The sequence below is a fragment of the Tachysurus vachellii genome, chromosome 12 (genome assembly GCF_030014155.1).
Source record: "Tachysurus vachellii isolate PV-2020 chromosome 12, HZAU_Pvac_v1, whole genome shotgun sequence".
NCBI lineage: Eukaryota > Metazoa > Chordata > Actinopteri > Siluriformes > Bagridae > Tachysurus > Tachysurus vachellii.
The window spans coordinates 6,538,538-6,549,338 of NC_083471.1; the positions used below are offsets into that span (position 1 = coordinate 6,538,538).

At 43.1% G+C, this 10,801-nt stretch overlaps 1 protein-coding gene across 2 annotated transcripts; it reads right to left on the minus strand.

The window, feature by feature from the left end:
• Positions 1 to 322: 322 nt before the first annotated feature.
• mycn (MYCN proto-oncogene, bHLH transcription factor) lies at positions 323 to 5,237 on the minus strand. Of its 2 annotated transcripts, none has more exons than XM_060883815.1 (3): positions 5,084 to 5,237; positions 4,081 to 4,736; positions 323 to 2,111 (listed from the first exon to the last, which is right to left on the minus strand). In XM_060883815.1, the coding sequence occupies exons 2-3, from the start codon at positions 4,724 to 4,726 to the stop codon at positions 1,429 to 1,431; spliced, it is 1,329 nt and encodes a 442-aa protein (XP_060739798.1). In that variant the 5' UTR covers positions 4,727 to 4,736; positions 5,084 to 5,237; the 3' UTR covers positions 323 to 1,428. The 2 variants fall into 2 exon arrangements, with proteins under 2 accessions (XP_060739798.1, XP_060739797.1); XM_060883814.1 differs by having other exon boundaries at positions 4,081 to 4,747; positions 5,084 to 5,225.
• Positions 5,238 to 10,801: the final 5,564 nt, after the last annotated feature.

Sequence of the window (10,801 nt, forward strand, 5' to 3'; positions counted from 1 at the left end):
TGATATTGCCTGTGATGTGAATCAGGGAGAAAGTGAACAGCGGAGTAGTGAGTTACACCATATACGCTTGGATCCTCTGGAGAAATTATGGTGTATAAAATTCAGAGGTGAAAGATGAGCTAATTTCAAGTGAATCATTTGGGGAAAAGACTCATTAGATTCTTAAATTGAATCACTCGTTTTCTAGTTCTTTGACCTACATGATGTAAATGGTGTAGATGGTGTATAGATGGTGAATATTAACCCATAATATTAACTCTCCTTAGGAAGTAGGACAGGTGTGACAGTGTGTGTATTGAGAACTCTGTGGAGTCAGGAACAGTTTGTTTTCAGAGTCTATTTATTTTTCAAAATGAGGTATTTCAAAGTGCTATGAGTTGCAGCACTAAAATGTACGCTTAGAAAAAGAGAGAGAGAGAGAGAGAGAGAGAGAGAGAGAGAGAAGAGAAAACATTCCCATTGACCAAGTTCTAAGAACCCGAGAGGTACAAATATATAAACAAACGAGGGAGGAAAAAACGGGAGCAAGGTAAATGTAGATAGAAAGATTTCTGTACAAAAAAAATGAACATAAAGAGCAAAGAGATAAAACAAGATAGTGATATCTACTCAACTCATTTTCATACGAAAATATAAGTATCAATTTTTAGTATGTATCAGAAGCACACTAAAGCGTAGGTGTACAAATTAGTAAGTATTGTGTGACGAACAAAGAACGGTAATATGAACCTGAAAACGAAAAAACATATTATATTACAAAGTTCCTCATAAATCGAGGTCATACAGTACTTAATAAAAGGTATATAAACTTCCAGTCTAGTTATTTTCTTAGAAAAACCCAAAGACAGTTCTGTGTACAAAAAAAGAAACAAGGCAGATTGATAGTGTTTTGCTGACATCAAGGTGCTCGGAGGTATATCTGGAGTTATAAGCACCAGAAAGAGAGGTGTGAGTGTGTGAGATAGAGAGAGAGAGAGAGTCAATTCCCATCGAACCGACTCCTGAATCACGTCCGATCTTTTTTTTTCTCTCTCTATTTCTTAAAAAGTTTGCTTTTTTGTGTCATTTGCAAAGTGAAGGCAAAGTGGGTGTGTGTTGTATTGCGTGCTCCTCGGCGACTTCCACATTCCTGAACAGCAGTTCTACAAAAGGCTGAGAGAGGAAAAGGGGTTTGTCGGTCAATTCTGACGCAGAAAACCCATTTTAAAAAAAACAGTAAGGAATTAGGATGGAGTAAGGGGACCATCCTTGTACTTTCTCTTTTCCTTGATGTGACTGGAATGACAAAAGTAAACCCGAAACATTCTAGACGTCCAAAAAATGTGCAAAGAAAGTGGCGGCAGTGAGTGTCCGAAAGTTAGTTTTTTTGGGGGGCTGTTCGGCCGATCGGCTTCCAGCCGTGACTCCTAAAGGTTAGCATGTAGCAGATTAGCGAGTCCTGACTTGCTCCAGGTGGCGGAGGAGCTGCTGCCGTCTTGCCTGGAGCTTGTCCTTTTCCTGACGAAGCCGAAGCTCCTGGGACTCGAGTGAACCCACGTACTCTGCAGCCTTCTTGAGGATCAGCACCTTGGCTGCTTTGTCGTTTTTCGCGAGCTCGGGCAGCTGATCACGCAGCGTCAGGAAGCTGGAGCGCAGGTCGTTGCGTCGTTGTCGCTCCAGGATGTTGTGGTTGCGTCTGCGTTCGTTGTCCTCCGAGTCAGAGCCCGAGCCGCATTTCCTGAGCCGCTGAATCCCATTCGGCGAGATCGGCATGCATGTGCTTGTTTTCATGCTACGCTGCGAGTTTGTGCTGGAGCCAGTGCTGCTTTCGGATCGTTGTTTTTTGCTTGGGGGAGCAGAGGGAAAATCTGAGTCGTCAGAGTACGGCGAAGGCGCTGCGTAGTTGTGCTGCTGCTGGTGTATGGAGGCGGCTGCCGTTCTTTTTAAAATGAGCTCCTGGGGTGCCCGGCTCGCACCCGAGTTCAGCCGGCTCATCGACGATGAGGCCTGAGAGTGGAAGTTCTTGCTAACTGTGGATCGCCGCTTCTCCACTGTGACTACATCAATCTCTTCCTCCTCTTCCTCTTCTTCCTCATCATCTTCGTCTTCATCATCCACGTCGTCGTTGTCGTCTGTAAAAAAAAAAAAGACAGGAAATAAGTATAAAGACTCTCATAAGCCAAAAATATGTTTCGTGTATGTGTGTGTATTATGGACAATAAAGGTATACAAAATGAGTTCATAATGAATTAGTATTTGTGTACGAAGGGATGTTTGTTCTTGTTTCTCTATCCGTGTGTGTGTGTGTGTGTGTGTGTGAGAGAGTGAGTGAGAGAGAGAGAGAGAGAGAGAGAGAGCAGATAAATGGTTTGCTCAAACAGGTAACATTTCGGGACTTTGATGCCGCTTGTATCTTTTTTACTGTGCCCTTTGACAGAGTTCAACTTTGATAAGAAGTTGTGTGTGTGTGTGGGTGTCGAGCTTTGTTCGGTAGTCATTTTGCTGAGAGTGTAACGGCCGGTCCAGGTGCAGAGACAGAACACGGTGAAGAAGCGACACCCTCCGGGCCGCATTTATGAGATAATGGAGGTGATTTTCAGCTAAGCCACTCATGAAGTGTGTTTGCCATTAACTGGAATCTCATGGTCTCGCACTTCAAATGTTCTCTGCAGGAACCCGTCTGTGTGTGGCGGGACCAGGCGGCTTTATGGAAAAGTAAAGAAGATCTCTTTCTTTCCTTCCTTCTTTTTTTTCCCTCTTCACTTCTGCCAGAGGCTATGTTTTATTTTGGACTGGGGTGGAGAGAGAATGCTGAAGAAGACAAAAAAAGAGGCCTACATAGTATAGTGTGAGTGCAGGAGTGTTGTAATCGCGAGCAGTGATTATTCGCGGGCTTTGGCCAAAACCCTGAGACATGTGACTTGGAGCTGTTCCAGGCGGACAGCTGAAGGAAGATCGCGCTCCTTCAAAGCTGTAAAGAGAGACGGCTGGTGTTTTTCCCCCATTATTATTATTCTGCAGCCTTCGGCAAGTCTCTCTGCCTGCCAAGTCGAGCCCACAGTGGTATGCTCGCTTTCTCTCGCTCAGTCTACACACACACACACACACACGCGCACTCACCACCTTTATGCAGACCACACGCTGGAACGCCGTGCCAGGTCTCACACTCACGTGAGAGGACCGATCTGGATTTGCATACGAAACAACGGCTACGTCTGGACAGGAAGTGCCTTATTGTATCAGGGGAACGTAAATTTTCTTAAACAGACCACATTCTCTGCAAAACAAGCCTCGCACGCTCACACACAAGTTTAACCAGCCTCCCGAATTGAGGCTCTGATCGTTTAACCCCAAAGCTTTTCCAAACAAAAAGGGTTCTACTGAGAACCTTTTCTTAAACTGATAACCCCTTGATCTGGGGTTCTAAGAAAAACCTTTTAAAGTTCCTCTTTAAAGAAGAACAGTCTATTATGATGTTAGATGGGACATTATTTTGTACATCGGGTGTTATTTCACACTACTACTGATTTGTTATGAAAATGAAAATCCCCCAACATCACCGCCTGAAACATCACATCTCCACACAAAAGGAGCTGCGCTGTTTGTTTTCGAGCCTTTTCAAGCCTGAGTTTGTATTATCGCCACCTAGCGGACATGTGGAGACTCGGCGCACTGACATAACGCGCCCACCGTCAGCACGAGCAGCAGCACCCAGTGACCCCATCGGTAATCCGATTGATGGGGCTGTCATGTGATCTCTCAAATTAACCCAATAACACTTGTTTACTGGGTCATAACGCATCATAGACCTAAACACGTTGATGCATTTTATACAAGGAGAGTTATTATTTGACACTGAATGAAATATCAACCGATTTTTTTATGTTTTATATTTTATTTTTTAAACAATGCACTAATGAAGTAATGAAGCAGCGTAGAGATAGTTCATTGTGTGTGTGTCTGTGTGTGTGTGTGTGTGTGAGGGAGAGAGAGAGAGAGAGAGAGAGAGAGAGAGAGAGAGAGAGAGAGAGAGAGAGAGTGCCCCTGTCCATGGTATTCCCAGAGTGTGTTATTGTTGTTGTTGTTGTTGTTAGTGCTTACCGGATTCGCTCGGGCTGTCGTCATCGTGCCTGTCCACGGGAGCCAAGGATGCGCTCCTCGTCTGGCTCGCGCTCTGCCCTTCGTTCCTTTTGTTTACAGGGAAGGGGAAAACCACAGCGGGGTCCACGCACTCAGTCGCAGCCCGGTTCGTCTCGGGCGCCTTCAACGCGCTGCTTTTAAGTCCGGAAGATCCAGAAACAGAAGCAGCGGTGGCTGCAGATACCGAGGAAACGGTCCGGCTGAGCTTCTCGTTGACGGCGCGCTCGAGTTTTTCGCGCGCCGAGAATCCACTCCACATGCAATCCTGCAGGATGACCGGGTCATCGAGTGCACACGCGCCAAACAGGTCGCTCTCCGGTGCACGCCACGCTTCGTCCTCGGTGTCCTGTGGCGGTAGAAGCAGCAGCTCGGAAGCCCAGTCCAGCGGATCACCGAGTCCAAACGCACCAGGAGACGCGCACTCGACCCCCGCATCCACGCTCGCGAGCGCCGCACGGCTCGGAGACAGCGGTGGTGTTGGAAGCAGCTCGAATTTTTTCCAGATGTCTTCTCCAGGGCCGCACAAGTAAAAATCATCCTCATCCGGGTAGAAACACGGCTGGAAGGAGTCAAACTCCAGGTCGGAGTTTTTCATCACGGCTGGCATTGTGTTCTTTCTAATAACAAACTGAGAGAGAGAGAGAGAGAGAGAGAGAGAGAGAGAGAGAGAGAGAGAGAGAAAATATTATTTATAGATTTGTACAATAAACGTGCAAATTGATCAATAGGACGTTACAATATTTTTTGATCATCTAGACTTAACTTAGATATCCAGACTATTATATTTAGTGTCTAACTGTCAGCTAAACCTCTTTATACCAGCTTCAGTCTTTAACATTTCCACGCATTCACTGGGCTTCAGTAAGTAAATCACTCCAAACGCACTCCAAGAAGGAACACATTGCGTTTTTGCGTTTTTGTTAAACCCAAACCGCCCCAATCTGTAAAGGAAAGCGTTTCTTACCTTTGCTGCCGGTGTGTGTGTGTGAGAGAGAGAGAGAGAAAGAGCGTGTGTGTGTTGTTTCGAGTCTTATTCGAAGGCAGACGCGGTGTTGAAGCGTCTGTCTCCCGCCTCCTTACTGCGCCCTGGCTGAGCGAGCCGCGCTGCCTAGTTGCTTTCTGTCCAACCGCCACGAGCGCGCACTTTTCTTAGACGTGCAGACCCCGCCCATCACAAAGGGGCGGGGCCGATTGACTTTGAAACCAATCCAGCGCAAGCCGTTTGATTTATGGTCATTGCGGACTGCCTGTGAAGCAGTTTTAATCCAGGTTTTAAGAGACTGGTCTATTTGGAACAACGACAGTGTCCACGGACGTGTTTCATTCCAGACTTCAATCCTCTTTTGCTAAATCTAGTGTCCCATATAACGTGCATATGAGGCGTGACGTGATTCACACAAATGAGTTACAGGTTTTTAAATATATTTGTATAACTCGAGGCATCTCTTATTGTTAGGGCTCAGGAATGAGGTCATCACTAGAGTCGGGTCCACGGTGCCTCCATGTGGACAAGAAGCGCATTTCTCCTAACAGACTGGAACCCACTCACAGACTACACAGTACACAGAGAACTCACTCACAGACTACAAAGTACACAGAGAACCCACTCCCAGACAACACAGTACACAGAGAACTCACTCACAGACTACAAAGTACACAGAGAACTCACTCACAGACTAGACAGTACACAGAGAACTCACTCACAGACTAGACAGTACACAGAGAACTCGCTCACAGACTACACAGTACACAGAGAACCCACTCACAGACTACACAGTACACAGAGAACCCGCTCACAGACTACACAGTACACAGAGAACCCACTCACAGACTACACAATACACAGAGAACCCACTCACAGACTACACAGTACACAGAGAACCCGCTCACAGACTACACAGTACACAGAGAACCCGCTCACAGACTACACAGTACACAGAGACCCCACTCACAGACTACACAGTACACAGAGAACCCACTCACAGACTACACAGTACACAGAGAACCCACTCACAGACAACACAGTACACAGAGAACTCACTCACAGACAACACAATACACAGAGAACTCACTCACAGACTACACAGTACACAGAGAACTCACTCACAGACTACACAGTACACAGAGAACTCACTCACAGACTACACAGTACATAGAGAACCCACTCACAGACTACACAGTACACAGAGATCTCACTCACAGACTACACAGTACATAGAGAACCCACTCACAGACTACACAGTACACAGAGATCTCACTCACAGACTACACAGTACATAGAGAACCCACTCACAGACTACACAGTACACAGAGAACCCGCTCACAGACTACACAGTACACAGAGAATCCACTCACAGACTACAAAGTACACAGAGAACTCACTCACAGACTACACAGTACACAGAGAACTCACTCACAGACTACACAGTACACAGAGAACTCACTCACAGACTACACAGTACACAGAGAACTCACTCACAGACTACACAGTACACAGAGAACTCACTCACAGACTACACAGTACACAGAGAACTCACTCACAGACTACAAAGTACACAGAGAACTCACTCACAGACTACACAGTACACAGAGAACTCACTCACAGACTACACAGTACACAGAGAACCCACTCACAGACTACACAGTACACAGAGAACCCACTCACAGAGTACAAAGTACACAGAGAACCCACTCACAGAGTACAAAGTACACAGAGAACCCACTCACAGAGTACACATTAAATATCTTAGAAATGATTAGAAAATTGAAACGGTAACAAAACCATTCTTGGAGAGTTGGGGAAAGTGAACACAAAATATGAACACAAGCTAAAGTGACACCACCGCAAGTTTAAATGGAACAGAAACTTAAAATACGACAAACTGCGAGGCAGTTTTTAATTTATCTAATCTAATTTATTAAGAATATTTATTATTATTATTATTATTATTATTATTAGTAGTAGTAGTAGTAGTAGTAGTAGTATTTATTTATTTATTTATTAACTATTATTTATTTATTTATCTATTTATTTGTTTGTTTGTTTGTTTGTTTATGTATTTATTATTTATTTTTTATTATTATTTATATACCGAAAGCTGAGGATTTTTTCTTTGATTAGACAAGATGATAATATGTACCATCTATAAAGACAGCACAAAGAATTGGGCTGGTTTTTGGGAACCAGGTAGAGGTTATAAATGAGAAAACAACAGAAGCAACTGATGTATTTGAGTTGGATTCACACTGCTTTAAAATGTCATTTCATTTCCTTTATTTTCTCCGGTAGATAAAAGGATGTATTAGGAATTGAGTCAAAAATTGGCAGTGAATATGATGACTTGCTCTTGTTTACTTTCACTGCTGTAACTCTCTAATTTCCACTGCCTGCCCAGGAAAAAACAAAGATCGCTCAGGATTCCTCCTCAAACTGTGAGCTCCTAGGATTTCAGCAAGAATCAACATAGATGTTGTGACATTAAGTCTGTTACTCTTACAGAAGAGGACGATATACATCACTCGTCACAGTTAGCCCTTAGCTTGTTACAAATAAAAGACAAAAATAAAAAAGCGTTCTTGTTTTATTTTTCGCTTTGTAGCTCAAATGTCCAAAATGATATCACCGTAAGTCGAATGCAACATTATTACCTTCATCAGAGAACATCCTTCTGTGGTTAAGACACTTGTAATTAGCTCGTGGGGTCTGATAGCTGGTGCAGTTTGATGAACAAATTGTACATTCATTAGCTCAGTAACAGCTCCAGTGTTCTTTCCACTCTGATGTGTTGGTTGACTAGAAACTTAATTGGCGAGGCTTTATGGCCCATTGATTTCCTATAAACGAATACACAAACTGTTATACAAATCAACACCGACACAGTGCTTGCGACTCCCTGAGCCACCTGTGAACCTTTCAGCTATGAGTTCTTCTCTATATTCAGGTGGCTTCTTGTAGTTTTCACATTAGGAGTAGAGTAAGCGGTGAAGTTTGTATGTACTTACAGCATCAAGACAGATTTAAACAGAGCTACAGACAAAACAAAACCAAATCTAACAATCTAAAAGAAGTCCTGGATTAGGATCCACCTCTGGTCCGCTGCCTGTGAGTTTGCAAGGTTAAAGACTCCCAGCGAAATTCGCTGCATCCTGTCCGGAGTTCGAGCGAACAGCCGAATGCTTTGCCATGTGCTCGTAGTGAATTACATAATCCCCTGACCTTTGATTTAACCTGCTGACCCCAGTGCTGTAGGTTATGAGAGACTGGGATGTGCTATTGGGTAAAACCTTCCACTTGTTTCTTTCCGCAAATTGGGAGATATGGGAATAAAGGTGGGGGATGGGGTGGGTTGGGGATCAGATCACTCCCTGAAGAGTCCAGTCTCCATGACCCTGGTTAAGACCGAACTTCCTTTGTGAAAGTGAGGGGGAGTGGGAACCCGAGCTGCTTGGTCCGGGAGCATGTCCGGTTCTGTGTGTGAGTGTGTGTGTGTGTGTGTGTGTGTGTGTGTGTGTGTGTGTGTGTGTGTGTGTGTGTGTGTTTGTAAGTGTATGTGTATATCTGTGTGTGTGTATTTTTCTCTTTGGTTTCGTTTTGGCAGTGGCTCTAACTATGTCGGACAGATGTGTAAATATGGTAAGAAGGATTTATGAAACATCCCTGACACCAGAGAGCTCAGTTTTTAAAAATCAATCTATTATTAACTTCAGTTGTTTACATGCTGTTTCTAATCTCAGACCAGTGTAAATTATGATGACAACTTCTTGTATTTATTGTGTTACCGTGTTCCTGTTTACAGATGGCTTCAGGATTTTTTTGGGATTTAATGTATAGAGAAAGTAACACAAAATCGGTGATTTCACTGATTCGAGATCAAAGCACAAATCAAAAATGGTAAAAAAACCTTCAACAATCAGAAGAAAAAAAACTGGATACAAAGCTACAACAACTTCACTGCTTGTAACCATCACAACAGCAAATTCTTTTTTATTTATTTTTCCTCTACTTTCAATGACCTTTTTTTGTCCTCTGTACTGTTACTTTGTCCTAAGTTACTGCCGGTCCAAACCCAAGTCAGTATAAAGCGATGTATAAGGCTCTCTGCTTTGACTCTGGGTGCAAGACTGTGTCCTGTGTTTCTCGCACTAGCCGGTAGAACTGCGTCATGGATGGTTAAGCAATTGGGCCAGTTTGGATAAAACAATCATATTTAGCGAAAAGACAAAAGCAAATCCAGAAGCCTTGGTGACGGCATGCTGCGAGACAATGGAGGCGTGCAGGCGAGCACATCAATAATACACACGATCGGAAGTCGGTCCAGGCCGCATGCCCTGGTATGTGCTGTGTGCTGCTGCGCTACTGTGTAAAAGCAACATGTGTTAAATAATTCTGACTCATGCCAAAAGTTTGCAGCATACACACACACACACAGTAACTTTTGAAGGTTGGGGTCAGAGCACAGGGTCAGCTATTATACAGCACCACTGGAGCACAGAGGGTTAAGGGCCTTGCTCAAGGGCCAAACAGTGGCAGCTAGGCAGTGCTAGTGCTTGAACACTGAGCCTCTAATCAATAACCCAGAGCCTTAACCGCTTGAGCCACCAATATTCATATAAATGCACAGTGCAATCACTAGAGAATAAAATAACAGCAATAATAATAATAATAATAATAATAAGAAGAAGAAGAAGAAGAAGAAGAAGAAGAAGAAGAAGAATAAATAAATAAATAAATAAATAAATAAATAAATAAAAGGTCTGTGTGTCTCTGTGATGTTTTTTTTTTTAGTTTTTATAAATGGGTATACATTTAGGGTGCCAAAACATTCGGTTAATTTCCTCTCCATCTGTTGGGATTTTCTCGCTAACGTTATTAGCAAACGGTGAAGTCTCTTCAGATTAGCCTCCAGCAGTCACCCGAATCTCTAAACCTGAGATTATCTTGGATAAGTTGAAGAATTTCTATCTCATCATCATTGACATGGTTCAGAAGTGTCTGAGTTCAGTTCTCTCCATCATCTGCAAGCCGGCACTTTTCCCCGATGAAGCTGGCTGACAGAAAACAGTTTAGTTCTTTTTTCTCACTGGAAACCATCAGTGACAAATAAAGCAAACTTCCCTCACGATCCAAATTTGAACCCAAAATCCAAACAATTTACAAGGAAAACAATCTGTTTAGAAAAATGTTAAACTGAGCTTTCAACACGTTAATGGACCTCTGAGTGCGACATATCATGCTAACATCAGCTAGAAAAACGGTGATTTTAACAGCAATCCAGAATCTGGAAAGTGTTCATAAACACTTCTTATTAAATCCAAGCCAACAGATGATGGTTGTAGTTACAGGGATCATCTCAATCACATCAGTTTATCTACACTTAGCTTGCTAGTTAGCAATCTCATCCACATCAAGAAAGTAGCTATTGCTCAATTGGTAGATTTATTTCCTCACCTAAATGAGGATGAGGTTCCCTTCTGAGTCTGGTTTCTACCTCATATCATCTCAGGCAGTATTTCATTAGAAATAAATGTCAGAGAAAAATAGTAACAAAATTTACAATTTACAATTTTTATTCTGTTTCTATTCTTCTGTAAAGCTTCTTTGAGACAAGGTTCATTATTAAAAGCGCCAGACAAATAAATTGAGTTGAAATAAATGTCATGCTGCCAATAGCGGATATGATTT